At 48.1% G+C, this 17,614-nt stretch overlaps 1 protein-coding gene and 1 pseudogene across 3 annotated transcripts; both read right to left on the reverse strand.

The window, feature by feature from the left end:
• Positions 1–367: 367 nt before the first annotated feature.
• LOC120679512 lies at positions 368–4,061 on the reverse strand. 3 transcript variants are annotated; one of them, XM_039961123.1, is made up of 2 exons: positions 3,728–4,061; positions 368–1,555 (listed from the first exon to the last, which is right to left on the reverse strand). In XM_039961123.1, exons 1-2 carry the CDS (start codon positions 3,784–3,786, stop codon positions 460–462), a joined length of 1,155 nt encoding a protein of 384 aa, XP_039817057.1. In that variant the 5' UTR covers positions 3,787–4,061; the 3' UTR covers positions 368–459. The 3 variants fall into 3 exon arrangements, 2 of the variants coding, with proteins under 2 accessions (XP_039817057.1, XP_039817058.1); XM_039961124.1 differs by having other exon boundaries at positions 368–1,925; XR_005677211.1 differs by lacking the exon at positions 368–1,555 and adding an exon at positions 2,004–3,528.
• Positions 4,062–14,704: 10,643 nt separating this feature from the next.
• LOC120678282 lies at positions 14,705–16,100 on the reverse strand (annotated as a pseudogene).
• Positions 16,101–17,614: the final 1,514 nt, after the last annotated feature.

Consider the following 17,614-nt stretch of genomic DNA (forward strand, 5'->3'; position numbering starts at 1 on the left):
GATGATGCCCGCATCCATGCAGGTACAAACAATCAGTTCTCTTCTTCTTCAATGTCAGCCGTGCTCCTCGCTGGATGTTCTCCACGGAACACAGCCAGCGGGCTCGCTCGCGCGGAGTCCATGCCGAGGACACCATGGACCGTACCGTGTCGTCGTCGCTCCGGGTGCAGATGGGGGTCGAGCACCCCGTCGCGCACGCGCGGTGGCCGATGGCCGGCATCGCCCGCTGCAAGTCTGCAACGGCCGGACCAGCATTTGCCGCGGCTCTCGAGCTCGACCGATGCGGGTCTGCCTTCCTCTGCGGACCAGCATTTGTCACATCTTAGTATATCTGGGTTCAATTTACTGTTAAGACCTGATAATTTTTTCTTCTTCTTTTCAAAACACGTGCGTAACGCACCTGCACATTACTAGTAATAATAATGATATGTATACAATACTGACAGTACCCAGATGTAGCTATTCACTACGGGATGGTAGAAAAGGGCCTAGAAAGTACATTAGCAGCAGGACATGGGTGATGAATTCACCGCCAGTGCTGAGATGCTGGCTGTGGAAAGCACCACCGCAGCGAGGCGCGACGAAGAAAAGCATCTCCAGCCACACAGCGGTGATGAGCTCCCAGCATTCATCTTCCTGGATAGCGATGAGCTCTTGGGCTACCTCACACGCGCGATTGGTCACTGCAGAATCCAGATCCTCGTATGTGCTTTGCAGAAGTTGCATATGAGCTGTCGGTTGTTGGCCGCTGCTGCCCTGGGGAAGAGCCACCGCTTCGGCTGGTCCACCGCCATGGACATTTTTCCCTGCTTTGAGGAGTTCCTCGTTCTCCATTACCACTCTTCCCCCAAGTCCATCCATAAGATGATTAAAGGCGAGCAACGGGTCCATTCCACTGCCTGTCTGTTTCCAGACCTGGAATACCATCCGGGCAGGGTTCCCCTCCTGGGCCACACCTGATAGGTTACGGACCTTTTTTGCTTCCTCCAGTTCGCCGTGAGCTTTGCGATGTAAGAGCTGTGAATTGGTCTTGAGCATCACCCCACACTTGAAGACGAGGTACATGATATAATTCGACACCTCTCTGCACATCCTCTTCTTCCCCTTCATATCAGGATTGCTGCTGGACTGGGTGCATCCTTCATAGTAGCAGATATCTGTTGCCATGTGCCAGATGAGCACGCTCGTCTGGAAATCCATGGCGGCGTCGATGCTCCGGTGTAGCGCCGCCGTCCCTGGACGAGCAGAGGCCGAGTCTCTATGGTTGCCCGCCCACTTCTGGAGGGCCAGCAGACCACCGGTGCTGGCAAAGTTCCAATCTTGCTGCCCGCCTGCTCCCAAGTCTAACAGCTTGTCTAGAACCAACTCCTTGAGATCCCCGGGGAGGGCGATGCGCGTCACATCGAGTGCCTGGACACCACAGGCTTTGAGGGGCTTCTCTATCCATCTTCGTAGCACGGACCCCGCCGTTCCTTGAGCAGCAGAAGCATCGTCTTCCGCGGCAGCATGTTGCCCGAACATGTTATACTGAGCTAGCTTCTCGGACCACTCGGCCCTGCTAGCCAAATGCAAATTTACATCACCATCCGTGGTTTCTCTCATCGTTGTCCTGCATGGAGAAGGCCGTGATGCTGCTCTGCCCGCCCAGGTGGACCAGCACGAACGGAGCCCAGAACGGCATCAGCTCGTGCCGCGGCCTGCTCGTGCAGCCGGACACCGCTAGATGGCCGAGCACGAAGACGGCCACAAGGTCGGCCGACACGTAGGCAAGCCATAGGAGCGAGTGGAGTACGCGCGACGCGCTGCGTCTCCGGATGCCCGCTGCGAGGAAGAGGAAGACTTGCAAGGCCAAGCTTAGGAGGACCAGGCAGTGGATCTCCCATTCGTCCCACAGTTGCTCCACAGACGCCAGACTCTTGAGTGCACTGATAATATTATAATATATATATATATATATATATATATATATATATATATATATAAAGCAACAAAGCCATGATTCATATATTTTTCAGATTTCATTCCAGTTTGCTGTTTATCTGTGCACAGATTCTTTTCTGAGAAAAAAAACCATCTAATTGTTTGATGTTGCAAACATTATTCTTTGATGCTTCTAATCATTTCATGATTTTAGTGGACGAAATATATATGACAGATTTTCTCATGTTACAAATGCTAGCATTATTGCTCTCGTATGTTTCATAATACTTCACGTTGCGGTAGAGATATGCAAGAGAATAACACCCAGCTACATTGGAGACAAACATATGCAAAATCATAAAATTCAACGGAATTTTACACAGTACCAAATTTGCAAAACCACCCCAGGGGCCAAATTTGCCCGGTTTTGACAGTTGGATGGCCTATGTTGTCCGGTTTCGTAAGTTAAAGGTTGAAAATCGGACTTTTGCGATATTTGGAGGGTGTAAACCGGATTTTTCCCTAATAATAAATATGTAAATAATAACATAGATTGACAATCTTAGACTGATGTTTTTATTAGATTCATCATGTAAAATGCTTTTATATTTTTTTAGTTCGATACACCATATTTCGCTACTAATACAGTCGAGATTTTGGGAGGATACTTGGGTGGGCCAAAAGCCATTCAGAGAACAGTATCCATCAATTTACAACATAGCTCGCCAACCACATACATCAGTAGCGAGTGTGTTAAGTTCAGAACCCCTAAACATTTCATTTAGAAGGGCATTGGTTGATGAAAAACTCTTAGAATGGCTTGATTTGGTAGCTAAGATAACCAACATCAATTTAGTTGAAGGGAGTGATCACTTTAGATGGAATTTACATAATTTCGGGGTCTTTACAGTTAGATCTATGTACCTCCACAAGATGAACCAAAATGCTCCCTTTCGCCACAAATTGATTTGGAAACTAAAAATTCCTCTTAAGATAAAGATTTTCCTTTGGTTTTTCCAAAAAGGAGTTATCCTAACAAAAGATAATCTAGCGAGAAAGAATTGGAAGGGGAGTTTGAAGTGTTGCTTCTGTAATTGTAATGAATCAATTACACATCTCCTCTTTGACTGTCACCATGCAAAGGAGATTTGGAAGATAGTCTATTTAGCTACAGGGTTAACCCTGCCAAGATCGATTTCCCATATGCTAGGAAATTGGCTCTCAAATTTTGATAACAACGAGAGGCGTGTCGTTTTGGTGGGGGCAGCTGCATTGTGTTGGGCTATTTGGAGGTGCCGTAATGATATTATTTTTAACAAAACCAAGTATTCATCATTTATGCAGGTTGTTTTCAAGGGAACCTACTGGTTGCACTTATGGGCGCAACTGCAACATAAAGATATGATAAAGATGATGTTCCGAAAGGCAAGTCTTGCATTGGAGGTCGTCGTCTTGGAGATAGCCAATTATGGGTGGAAGCATAACCTTAGAATTGGTTTAGATGATTTTCCCTTTGCTCATTCCCCAAGCTAGCCAATAGACGACTATATTTTGTAATAATCTTTGGGCTGTGTACACTTTGTAGAGGCCGGAACTCGTTTTCATTATCTAAAAAAATATTTCACACAAACTCTTAGTAGTCAAAATGACAACCACTGTTCTAAACGGTCTTATATTTTCTAGAGAAATGCCTATCTAAACTAGAAAAGGTATCGAATTACACCGGTTGAAAGCGGCGCTCATGAGTATACATCATTCTTTTCTGTAATAATAAAAGTGAACACAATAAGCTAGTATACATCATTACCTTTGGCTGTTCACCAGACTTTCGCTGCCATGTTCCTCGCGATTTCTAGTCGGCCTCATCTTTGAATTGGTGGAGACATGCAAGCAAACCACATCGCAAGCCTCGCTGCAAGGGTTCTAAATAGCAAGTTTCGGGGTGAGAGAATAGATGCTTGCTTAAATGAAGAGCGAGAGTAGGCATCTATCCCAATACATCGATTAATATATGATTTGAATAATCTCAAACTCTGTTAGCTACATATATGTTGCCATAACCTGACATATAAACAAAATGAAATTGACTTTTGGTGTGCGAGGTTTGGAGTATAACCTATGGATACGCATGCATGCAGCTGGTCATCTGTGTTTGTACAATGTTTCAAACAAAAGTTTTTATAACAATATGGATGCCAGCATTGGTCTTATCCATTTTATTTGTCCGATGATGGAGGGCAGAAAAGAATATTCTTTTCTGATGTTGCATTAAACAAGCAAGGTTGATTATTCCCGGCCCTTCGCTTGCCATGAGATATACTACTGATCTTGTCTGAACCGTCCTATGATGGAGGGAAGAAAAGAATATTCTTTTCCGATGTTGCATTAAACAAGCAAGGCTGATTATTCCCGGCCCTTCGCTTGCCATAAGAGATACTACTGCTGAGCTTGTTTGAACCTTTTTTAGAAACCTACTGCTCCCTCCATCTTAAAAAACAAGTACATCCTACGAATTCTAGAATAACTTTAAAAAAAAGATAAATGCCAATAGATAAAATGACCATATTTAGTCTATATTTACTATTTATATTTGGCACTAATTAATTTATTATCTTATTACTTTGGCCAACAAACAGAGCCTCCACGTTCGCTCTCAAGGTCTAGAAATTCCTATGTCAATAGGAGAAAATAGAAAAATAAAAATTACCCACCACTGCCATTACAATAAAAATTAGCCTAAAATACCCGTACGCCTAATTAAAAATTACCCACCAATGTCATTATGAAAAATTAAATATAAAATATCATTTAGCAATGTATCAGTTACAAACATATTGTTAATAAAAATTAAAGCTAACAACAATCAATCAACATAAAAAGAAAATAAAAATAATTATATGCATAATATTATTAAAGCTCAACAAATCAAATTGTTATTATAGGATAGATCATATTTGAATTGTTTTAATTAATAATAAGACATAATTTACGATAATAAACAAGGTGATGCATGGTAACAAATAGTATAATTTTTTAAAAAAATAGTAAGAATACAACGATATATAAATTTTTTAATTTTCAATACTAGCCGCGCAAATGCGCGGGCCATACGCCTGGTTCTTCTATGTTAGTCGTGCTGGCTGGACCAGCCTCCCTCCTCGTCTTCGGCAAGGCTGGGCATTTGTTCGCGAACCACGTCTGCGACGTCCGGTCGTACCGGGAACGACGGCCATCGGCTTCTAGCAGCATCTGGCATACGCCGAATCTATCCCTTCCTTTACGCACGCCGAGAAGCACATATACTGCTATGTCTGCAGACCCGCAGTAAGGGCGTCCGCAGTGCGCCAGCGATTTGAAGGAGAGAGAGAGAGGGACGGCAGTCGCTCGGGACTCACGCGCGTGAGAGGGAGCTCTCGTCGACCGTTGCGGACGCTCTAAACACCTTTGGGTCGCCGTTTCTGCTTGTCTGCGCTACTTTACAGTAAACAACTCTTGTGCTACTTCGCGAGACGAATCTAATGATATCTTTGACCGTGTAATTAGATGATGATTACTGTAGCATCACTGTAGCCAATCATCAATTAAAGAGGTTTTGCAAATAAACTTCATTTAGTACTTCATGCGGAGCCTAGAAGACGCATTCTAGGAATCATAGAATGCCACGTGGCAAAGTTCAGACGGAAAACTGCGTCGGCTGACAGTTCTGCTACAACGTCACAGTAGCCATCAGATACCTTATAAGAACTTAGGCTGTGTTTAGTTCGTGAAAATTTTTGGGTTTGGGTACTGTAACACTTTCGTTGTTATTTGGCAATTAATGTCCAATCATAGGCTAATTAGGTTTAAAAGATTCGTCTCGTCGTTTACAGTTGAACTATGTAATTAGTTATATTTTTCAACTGTATTTAATGCTCCATGCATATGTTCAAAGATTCGATGTGACGGATACTGTAAGAAATTTTTTGGAACTAAGGCCTTAGCAGTACTACGATCGAAGGGGTTACATCTACTGTCAACAACAGAACAACTGTCAACAACGGGCAACAGTACTGAGGGGCAAAGTTAGACGCGCGCAAGCTCTCTGCATCTCTGGGCCTCTACGCAGCATCGTGAGCGCGATGGAGCTGAAGCCTGATGAAGCAATAGCTCGTACCCGAGACAAGCGGTGGCGCGCAACTAAAGCGAGGCAAAAAGAGTGCCCGGCGAAGCTGGATCATGTGATTCTGTTCTGTATTTGATTATTCTACCGCAGAGACCATGCCAATCATCATGATCATGTGAACTCATTTCTGTGCATACATTGGTTTGGCGCATTTCCCTCATGCTTTAGGGTCCGAAGCTGGATTGGATGGTAGCAGAAGATGAAGAAGAGGAGGCACAATCAAAGTTCGCTTTTAAAGCAGCTTGAAATTTGCTTCACCTCACCTAGTGTATGGGTTTGCAATGCCCCGACCGAGGCAACACCTTTTGACTTTCCAAGGATGTGAGTAGTAGTATGAACACGGAACGGACAGTAGGCTGCATGCTGTAAATATGAAGGCTATGTAACTGCGAGCTGGCAGAATTTGCCCAGCAGCGACCTTTGCTGGAGAATGCACCTAGCGATGTATCCCTCCTAGAAGGTTTGATCTTTGCTCAAACATGCAAATCCATCCTGTTTTATTTTTTTGGAAATGAGAACATTTTATTAATTTCAAGAAGTTACATCGAGTGGATCGATACAACGCCTTAAACCGTTCCCGGCCTCTGTTCATTGGGCACACAGCCTACTAGATTTTAGGTTTAACAGACACATTAATGACTTTCGATCCTGAGACAAGAACGTCACCTATGTGCCTGGGTAAAAAAAATCCTTTGCCACCCGCTCCAACCACCGGGAGGCCGCAACAAGCGCCTCCTGGGAAGTAGGCTGTTGAAGGGTAGCCCATGTTCGAAGCCAGTGCGTTGTCCTGTAGATAACCTGCAAAAAATAAAATTGTTTGTTTTCAAATACAGCGTCATTCCTGCAGAGCCAGACAGACCAGCACATGACTGCTGCTCCCACCATGATGAGTGATTTATGATGTTTTAAAATTCCATTCAGCCAGCTCCCGAACATGTTGGATATACTTGTGGGTTGGCGGAGACCCCATGCCATGTATACCGTGGCCCAAGCCATTCGCGCAAAACGGCAGTCTAGAAACAGATGCTGAATCGTTTTATTTTCATGACAGAAGAAGCACTGTTGATTACTCTGCCATTTCCTTTTCGCCAAGTTATCCTTTGTGAGGATGATGCCGCGCCTAATGTACCAGAGGAATATCTTAATTTTTAATGGTAGTTTCAGCTTCCATAGTTTTTTGTTGACATTGAGAACGTTCTGACTTATTAATCCCCAGTAATGTGACTTTACTGAGAAGACACCTGCTGGGTCAAGATTCCATCTAAACTCATCCTCATCGTGGCTGAGTGTGATGGGAGCCAGTCGGGCTGCTAGGTTATTCCACATTGCTAGTTTATTTTCGATGAGATCCCTACGCCAAGATAGATTGGGTGTTGGCGCTGAAAGCACTTGACCCATCGTATCATGTTTTCTCCTTGCAATATTATATAATTGCGGGTATTGTTGTCTCAACAGTGTGTTACCTAGCCAAATGTCTTCCCAAAATCTAACTTGTGACCCATTCTTTATAACAAAGGTCTCGAACCGGAGGAACACACTTTTTGCTTTCATCAAGCTTGCCCAGAAATGAGAGTCACCGCTTTTCCATTGGACTTGAACCAACGGTTTAGTCCCTAGGTATTTGTTGCGTAGAATCTGCTGCCAAGTACCATCTGTTGTCAACAGTCAGTATAGCCACTTGCTGAGCAATGCGATGTTTTTAAGTTCGAGATTTTGTATCCCTAAACCTCCTTGTTCTTTAGGTTGTCACATGATATCCCACTTTGCTAGCCGATATTTTCGTTTGTGCTCATCACTCTGCCAGAAGAACCGAGATCGGAAATAATCCAACTTCTTGCGAACTCCTTTTGGAATCTCGAAGAAGGACATTATGTACATCGGTAAGCTGCTAAGAACTAAGTTGATCAAGTTTAGCCTCCCTCCCGTGGAAAGGTTTTTCCCTTTCCAGCTACTAAGGCGCTTTTCAAAACATTCTTGTACTCTCAACCAATCGTTGTTTGCTAATCCATCCTGTGTCTGCTAAACATGCTAATTCGGGAGGCATACACTGGTGAAGGAACGATGAAAATGGGCAAACGACTGAAAACCAGTGAGACGAGCTTAGAAAAGATTTCAAACTTGCATATCTATAGAGTATATTCATAGATGTACTTTTGCTGCAAGAATGCACCCTTAAATTTATCATTGTTCATATGAGTTAGTCTAGAACAAGTTTGAACCTCAGCTGAAAGGATCCCGTCGCTGGTGTGATGTCAACACTCAACACACGCAACCATCCCTGACAACCTTGGCTGACACGGAGGTGGTTGCTTCGTTGCACCCGCCGCCGGACACAGGGTGGTCGCCCCACGACCACGCCATGGGCTAGAGCGCCTCGCATCAGTCATCACTAACGCCGGCGGCGGATTGTATATCTATGGGAGCCGGCGCAGAGACGCCGGGACAGAATAGAGGATTGGTCCTCCGATCATCTGAACTCGGAAGAGATTCATGCGGCCGCCGCCGCCGGCGGCTGCCTAGCTTGTCGTTCGATGCCACGGCTCTCCGGGCAGAGCCCGGACTCCGGAGCACACCGAGCGGCGAACCGTGGAGGGGAACGGCAAGCGATCGAGCAACAGTCCCTGCGAGGGTGGGAAGGGTCTCCGATCGTTGCCATGGAGCACCCCACTGGTCCCGTTGGCACCTCCAGTTACTGGCAATCTGGCCGCACTCGGGGAACGCTGGGACGCGCTCGCTCCTCGGCGCGGCACGCCTGATCGCCACGGATGACGCCGGGGGTCGCGCTGTCGGCAAACCGACGATCCTAAGATCAGGAACGCGAGATCCACAATACTGTCTAGCTGGGTGCCTCCCTGAGCAATCCAAACCGTGCGCTCACGTCGGTGAGGCCGTCCCCAGCTTGCGACGCATGGCATGGCATGGCATGGCCACATGCCTGCATTCATGCACCGCGCTTCAGCTCTTCTTCAACATCGACCAGCATCCTCCATACCCTTGCAAGTGTCGGATCGGCGCTTAGCTTTCCTATGCGTCTGCTGCGCCAGCGAGGAAACGACGACCATCTTCCTCGACGAGGTGGACACGGCCGGTCACGACGGACGGCGTGGTTGTATGCTAGGAGCAGCCCAGGCGACGAGGCGCCTCGATGGAACGGATGGACAGGTTCGAGGGCCGATCGAGCGCACGACAGTGCTCATGGCGATCATCCATGGACACACTGGATTAGGCATCTCGCGGCGCTGCTTCGGCAGGGGGACGCTTGCCGGCACGGTCGAGGCCCCGTGAGGCAGTTGAAGCGCGCAACTCGTGGTCCATGCGGTTGCGGAAGCGCTGTTGGTCTTGGCTCTCGATGAGGACCCGCGTTCGTAGGCAGTGGCGTGACTCGCCGTCGAGGAGAACGGCGGGTGGAGGAAGACGAAACGATCTCGCTGTCGGCCAGAACGAGGGATGGGGGAATACGCGCGTCAATCTCAGCCGCACATTTGCGATCCAACGCCTGCGGAGAGACCCAGGGGGGACGGTATTTCATCTACCGTCCACCCGGACAGTATTCGAAACACTGTCCACCCCCTGGCTCCGAGCGCACCGTCCGCCCTGCGTCTGAAGTCAGTCGGGACTCGGAAGGTCCTGCTGCTGCGGGCCTGCGACGGGACATCCCCCAAACTCTGCACCTCGCCTCCGAGTGGAGGAGTCGCCGCGGCCGCCCCCAACGCCGTCCCTCCTTGGCGTGACCATGCTCACCACGCCGTCTGTCTTCCCCGTCAAGGCTGCTCGCCGCCGCGTTCTCGAGTCGAGATTCGAGAATCGAGCAATGCGTGGCGTCGGCGCGGCGCGCGCGCGCTCTGCCGCCGCATGTCCATCTGCAGCTACAATCAATTCGGTGACCCAACCTTCTGAAGTCGTCGATGACTCGCAGTAGCCGCTGTCTTGCTGACGTCCATTTCCACGGAACACAGCTAGAGGGCTCGCTCGCACGGAGTCCATGCCGAGGTCGCGATCGACCGCGTCATCGTCGCTCCGGGTGCAGAGGGCGGCCGAGCGCTCCGTCGCGCACGCGCGGTGGCCGGCGTCACCGGCTGCAACGACCGGACCGGCATTTGCCGCGGCTCTCGACCGCTCCCCGTTTGCCTTCCTCTGCTAGCATCACACGCCGACACCGGCACACGTTCGACATTTCGTTCTCTGAACTGCAGTGGCGTTCGACCCCGTGAAGGCAGATAAAGCGCGAAGCTCGTGGTCCATGCGATTGCGGAAGGGATGACCTTCGACGGCGGCGCTGTTGGTCTTGGCTCTTGATGAGGAGCTGCATTCCTGGAAATGGCGTGACTCGCCGTCGAGCAGAACGGCGGGTGGAGGACGAAGGCGAAAAGGATCTCGCCATATGAAAAATCAAGGCGCAATCTCATCCGCACAATAACGATCCAACGGCTGTAGGGGGCTCAAGGGGTGGACGGTATCTGCAGGCCGGCGTCCTCGACGACAAGCAGCCCGTCCTGCTTCTTAACGTCCACCGGGCCAAAGGACCTCTAGCTGACTTGTTTAGGGGAACCCAGCGGCACTCCTCAGATTTTGGGATCGACTCCTCATGGGAGCGAATTTCAGGTTGAGGTTAAAAAAATCCCCTCGCCTGTCTCATGTCCAAAGCACTGTGGAGCCCGGCCTAACTCACAAGGCGACGGACCCCCGTGTACGGGTGGGGCAGGGGTTCGGGGGTTTTCTTGGCTGCTGTGAGAAGTCATTCTACCTCTCAAAAACAATACCGTGGGGGCGGTCTTACCCCCGCAGGTCAAGTTTTTTTTTAACGTCCACCGGGAGGTTCTGCTGCTGCCGCTGGACATGCCCCAAGCGTTGCAGCTCACCACTGCGCGAAGGAGCAACCGGCCGCGCCCAGCGCCCGTGCCCCTCCCCGGCATGACCATGCTCGCGACGGGTAAAGGTGGACATGCGCAAGCTCTCTGCATCTCTGGGTCTCTACGCAGCACCGCGAACGCAACGGAGCTGAAGCCTATGAAGCAAGCAATAGCTCGTACCCGAGACAAGCGGTGGCGCGCGCGCAACTATGCGAGGCAAAAAGCAAACAGTGCCCCGCGAAGCTGCGAACTGCGAAGCCACATCGCCGTGCTACGACGACGCGCTCGATTACGCGCATCGGCCGGGATCCCGATCTCCATCATCCCACGGGCGACGGCGAGATGCGATGAGCCGCCTAGTGGGTTAATGGCTCGTCGGAGATACCAGCTACCCTGCATCGCACAAGGCATGCGCAAGAACGCTGTGTCATTGAAGATGGCCGGTGCGTGGCCGCGCCGGCTCGCCGCCGGACGCCAGCAGGCAGCGGCAGCAGCAGTACTAGGGTAACGGCCTCGGCAATAAAACCGGCGCTACCAGACAGCTGCAGCAACAGTGCCGGACTGGATCGCCGGCCCGGCCCGGACCTTTTGTTCATTACTCCCCGAACAAAGTCGTTACCGCTAGGGCATTGACGCCGCGGCAGGCAGCTAGCTAGGCTAGCGCCTAGCGCATCAGGCTTGCCGCCGGCGCCGAGACCCCACCCAGGTGGGTCGGAAGCAGCTGCCCGCCACGGCATATGCTGCCGTGCCGTTCCCCCAAGCCCGGTTGCTGTTGTCCAGATGTGCGTGCTGCGGCGCGGCCGGCCGGCCGGCAGAAAGCGGGATACAGCGGGGTGGCAGCCCGGCGCACGTGGACGGACCGGGCTCCCGCCGGGTAAGCCCATCCGCCCGTGTCATGGCGGAGCGAGACAGGACACGGGAGGCGGGAGCGGCTGGCTGGCTGGCTACTCGGCTAGCCCTCCCTGTCCGTCCCTGAAGTCCTGGTCCCTGCCTGGGCCAGCAGCACGGCAGGCGGCACCACCGCCGCCACATGGCCTCTCTGCAATCTGGATGGATGTGCGGGGGGGGGGGGGGTCCTCGCGAGGGCGTGGGCGTGGGCGTGGCCGGCCTGGGCCCTGGGCTCGCGAGAGGGATTGGCATTTGGATGGATGGAGCCGTGGAGGCCGTACTAGGGTGTGTGTATGTACGGGCATCGTAGACGTACGGTACGTGTGGAGAGAATCGCTTCGCTATTCCCACGGCCGGTACGCCACCTTCTTTTGCGCCTGCCGCCGCCATGGTAGCCACAGCTCTTAATTCAGACGTTTAGTTTTTACCAGCTGCTGTTACTCTTCGAGGGACCGATTGATGATGACCGATTGAATGGTCCATTGCGGCGGTCAGTACGGCGGCGCCCGGCGCGACCACGGCGGCGGACCGATTGAGCTCTCTCTCATCGGATACACCGCAGAGGTTACGACGGAAGAAAGGAAGGCAGCGGAAGTACCAGCGACCAAGCTCTCTCCCCGGTGACCTAGCTCTAAACGGTGTCCTCCCGGCCGCCGGCTCCGGCGAGCGGCGGCCCATGCCGCATCAGGTCAAGCTCGCTCCTTCCGTCTGTCTTGCGCTGCGCCAGCGCACGGCCAAGGATGGCGATGCAACTTCTGATCCAGTCAAAGATCGATACATGCTCCAGCGCGCCAATGAGGAGATCGCCCTTCTCTCTTGTGCTAATCTGAGTGCGGGCATGGGGAAATTTTGGGCAGTCGGATTCAGATTCTGAGTGTGATGATCTTGGGGAGGTTGAGCTGTTGTCTTCGGGGCGACGCGGTGCTCCTTGTCCGGGGAGTTCCTACACCCAAAAGGAGGCTTCATTTTCGACGGTGTCGCCACCATCCCGGCATTCCAAGCCGGGTTCGTCGGCATCGCCACCATCCCGGCAATCCAAGCCGGGTTCTCAGTCGGCGACTGTCTCCTCAAGCGTTGCCGCCGTGGAAGAAGGTGTGGAGAGGACCTTTGCCGCCAAGGAGGGTCTCTTCGGCGAAGACCTTGGGCGATGTCATCCTTCCGGCCTTAGCGGCGGCCGGCGGCAGGACAGTGGCGAGGGTGGGCGATGATCCGAAAATCTCGTCGGTCCAAATTTCAAATGCACCGACCCTCCCCAAGCGTGATTACCGTTCAGGATTTGAAGCGGAACGAGCCCAGACTTTCCCACGGGTCTGGGCCTAGGCTTGAGCCCACGCTGGTTCGGCCTTCTCGGTCTCTGGTCAGACCGATTCTCATCCCCGACTCGCCGCCTCGGAAGACCTACGCCGCCGTCGTCGCCATGGCTGGTGGTCAAGGAGCCGGTCGTCGCGCGCGTGGGAAGGGTGCTGCACCTGGCCCGCATTCCGCAGGGCCGCGGCATCCCTGGCCACGATCATGCCCCTCCGCCTGTAGGAGGTATGGGGCAGGGGCACCCAGCGGGAGGCAGTGCTGGCAACCAGTCCACGCCCGGCGGTGGTCCTCAAGGCAACAGAAGCGGCTTTGGCGGTCCTCAAGGCAACAGAGGCGGCGGCTTTGGCGGACGTGGGGCACCTCAATTGCGACGATCCCTGCTGGCAACCCTAACCAGCGGCGTGGTTGCGGCCAGAGGGGACGTGGGCGGGGTCGGGGTGCTCTGGGTGTGGATGAAGCACAGGCTGGTGGTGCTGAGTTCGTCGATCCCGTCGGTGATGCAGCTGAACCGACGGATCATCCACACCTGATCAAGCAGAAGAGGAAGCGCAAGGACGAGACAAATTTCAAGCTGCAATGCACAATTTGTGCGGAGGACCACATATATATAGATGATATGATGATACACATTCTTTTAAAATATCTTGTCCAAACTCGACTTCGTTTGTGAGATATAAAAATAACAATTTTGTTATTTTTATATCTCACAAATGAAGTCGAGTTTGGACAAGATATTTTACAAAATTGTTTATCATCATATCATCTACATGTGTGATTTTTTTGGTGAATTTAGACGACATTTTTGCCGTGGTTTGCACGGGTTTTCATGAAGTTCTGGTTTCCACCAGATATGTTCCCAAAGAAAAATAATATGAAATTTGACAAAATGAGTGTGCAGGTACTTGAATCTTCGATCCAATTATTCTTTTACGCAAAAATAAAGGCGTGTCAGAAATTCACTCTGTTCAGCTAGCTTGTCAGCCAGCAATGTTTTTCTCTCACACTAAATCAGGCATCAGTCATCAGCCAGACAGTAGCACTTTCTTTACAACAAATCAGCACCAGCTACCAGCCACAGCCAGCCGAACAAAACGATGAATCTTGGATCTAATTATTCTTTTATGCAAAACAAAGGCGGTAAGAAATTGATAGCAACAGTACTCAAATTTTGGATCTATAATTCTTTTGGTGGGTTGTCGGTTGGAAGTATTCAAACCTAAAAATGAAGGGTGTAGTGCGTTCTGGAATCTAGTAATTCTGAAAATCTGTTCGTATATATGCTATTCAAATCTTGGTTATGATGTTTTCATATGGAATGCTCTTACGTCCGCTTTAGAGTCGATCAAAAAAATCAGAACATTTGGAACGAAGGGGCAAGTTGCACAGACAAAGAATCCAGTGGCATAAAAGCAGAAACCCCATTCGCACTCCATCAAGACTTGGATGACCGGCAGTTTCATTCGTGATATAGATAGAGCTTGAAATCGAGGATATTACTCCTACACATTGGTAGGTTTCCGACTAATGCATTAGAAACGATCGAGAAAAGTTTGCAACAATGTGAAAACTTGTGACATCACTCCCTCTGGCTATCTGTCAATTAGATTCAACGTGAACTAATACTGACTACCCAAAGATTCGCGACCGCTTGCACTATGCTTTCGCCATTTTCTTGCTCCTCTTTTTCTTAGCCTGCGATTTCTTGGTCTTGCGAGCTTCCCTCTTCTCTTCCTTCACTTTCTTTTTGTGTTCCTTCCTAGCAGCTTTTCTTTCCTCAGGTCCTAGCTTGAGATGAGTCTGATGCCATGAACCATCTCTTTCATCAGGTCCCAGCTTGGGATCAGCCTCATGCCATGAACCATCTCATCATAAGTGGAGACGAATTCACTATCATCTTCCCCCACTTCCGTGTTGTCCTCCAATGAGCAGTAGTTTTGCAGATCCAAGGTTGCTTCCGCTGTATTTTGTGGTAATTGATCTTGATGCTTTTCATTGTCCACATTTTTAGTCCGCACAAATCCTAATAGTGGCTGACCATAAAACTTATATGCTGGTGGCTCGTAACCAGAGGATGAACGCTGCATCATTGACATGTTGACAATATCTGCCTCACATTGCTTCATGTAATCCAACATCTATGCAAAGAAATCAAGTGCATTAGTTGTACATTAGTAGAAACATTAGAAGGAAGAAATAAGATAGCTGCAAACTATTGTGCGACATCTGAAAGAGATCGCATTATGTGCCACCACATAGTGCGATTGTGCTTTATCGGAAGGATCTGCTACTTGAGATGTTAATAATTGCAGCAAATTCATGGCATAGCTGCTTGCCTGCACCATGACTGTGGGAGTGATTTCATAATCGTTTGGAACTATACCTCCATTCTCCAAAATCTTTTGCTGAATCTGTGATTGAAAACAATAATGTTAAACAATTAGATTTCTGTCAAGTCATGCAGCACGGGAACTTCAAAAGTGATGGTTATTATGAAAGATTGACATGTATTGTCTTATACTCCAAACATACAAGATACCTTTTCGAGGTAAGCATCAACATCTTCATCAGCAATATTTTGGTTAACAACAAAATTAAATAAATCCATTACTGGCATGACCGCAACACCTCGTGTTTTAAAAAATCACCGCGCGCAATGTTGAACATGTCAATCACAACAACATACGAGATACATGTGGTGATCAATTTAACTACCACTTACATAAATGTGCAGGCAATCTTCCTTCAAAAGTCCAATGCTGAAGGATGATCAAGATCAACAGATTGCTGAAACATCCAATAATATACAAGTGGCTCTGAACAATAGGCAAAAAGGAGTATGGAGATACGGATCGGTTGACATTAAAATGATGACTTGAAAAAAATATAATAAGTGTTTAATTACCTCGAAATAAAGATGTTGTACTCACTCAAATCGCCATGGACTTGTTTGCACTTTGGTAAAGAGTTCGCATTATTGTAACTATCTAAAAAAAAGGTGTCGTGAGTAATACGGGGAAGCTGAAAATAATACACATACACTGAAATATAATAATGAGAACTTCTGTCTGTATGACTGGTGATTCTTTTCACCCCAATTTAGTATAAGACAATGCTTAGAAAAATTTAACAGTAATACACATCAGCAACGGAACACAAGGAGATAGCTAATAGCATGCTGCCAAGGTTTTCTCAAAGATTTTGCATGACAACTAGTAAAAATTTACAATCTCATTATAATTAGGTTCAAACTATAATCCACACAAAACTTACATTTTACACAAACAACGACAAAGAAGCCTTTGTCCCAAGCTAATTGTGGTGGGCTCAATGGCCATAAAAACAAGAATAACTACCTCATGTATTTAATTTGTGTGCTCTACTTAATATGCAAGTAATGGAACATATCAAAGCACAATATTGTCCACAATAACATCATCATTCCCAAATAACAAGCAATATTCAAGACCAATATATGATCAATATGGTAAGATGGATCAATACTTTAATGGTTCCGTTTGTTACTCCTTTGAGGTATTTAACTAGCATTTAGCTCAAATTCCCTTGTGGCCTGGAGGTCTGGGTAAGGCTGTCTAGGAATTCCCTGCACATTGACAAGGTTAATATTGTTTATGCTAATATGTAGTAATAATAATAATAATACTCAACCAGGAATCAGGGAAACAGAGATCTGCAACTAGCAGGTTAAGATGCATTCTTCATTTCTATTAAACATGAAAATTTCATTGATTTTTTGCATAATGTTTCTAAGCAAGCAAATAGAAGACTATGTCTTAAGGTACCTCTTTCCCAGTAGAAAGAGGTAACTAGCAGTAGCGGGTCAAGGTGCATTCATATTCCATTGATTATTCTCACAATAATGTTCTATAGGTAAGCAAATAAAAGACATTGTTGCAATAGTATGCACTGTATCTTAAGTTACCTCTTTCTCTGTAGAAATGCAGCCATTTATGTTACTAAAAGTACCACGGTTTAACATCTTGAATAAAACCATGTGGTTCTTGGGTCAATAGCCTGAACATAAACAAAAAACATTTAGTGTTTCAGAAAATTATTTCAGCACAATATCCTTCATTAGACATAACCAAGCATCAAGAAGGCCACACTTAATAATTCTATAAGAGAAATAAAATCTCATCCGGTTGCATGTGTATAGCAGGCAACAAATAGTAAAAAGTTAGATTTGATCGTAACTATACAACAGTGAATAAACAAAGATCACTCCAGCTAGAGAAATTTGTCAAACTTCGCCTTTCTGTACGATTCTTTTGACTCTTAGTGCCATCTGAGACACGTACATAATCTTAAATGGAGCAGATTTTCAGAATGTTGCCATGGAAGGTAGTACATGATGAGTTCAGATGAGCTGATACAAATTATTATTTTGTATAGCGTACGTCCAAGGGAAACAAGAAACAACATACTGGTATAATAAATTTCAATTTCTAGCATAGATGTATAAGCGATA

This window comes from Panicum virgatum, chromosome 6N (assembly GCF_016808335.1).
Source record: "Panicum virgatum strain AP13 chromosome 6N, P.virgatum_v5, whole genome shotgun sequence".
Lineage (NCBI taxonomy): Eukaryota > Viridiplantae > Streptophyta > Magnoliopsida > Poales > Poaceae > Panicum > Panicum virgatum.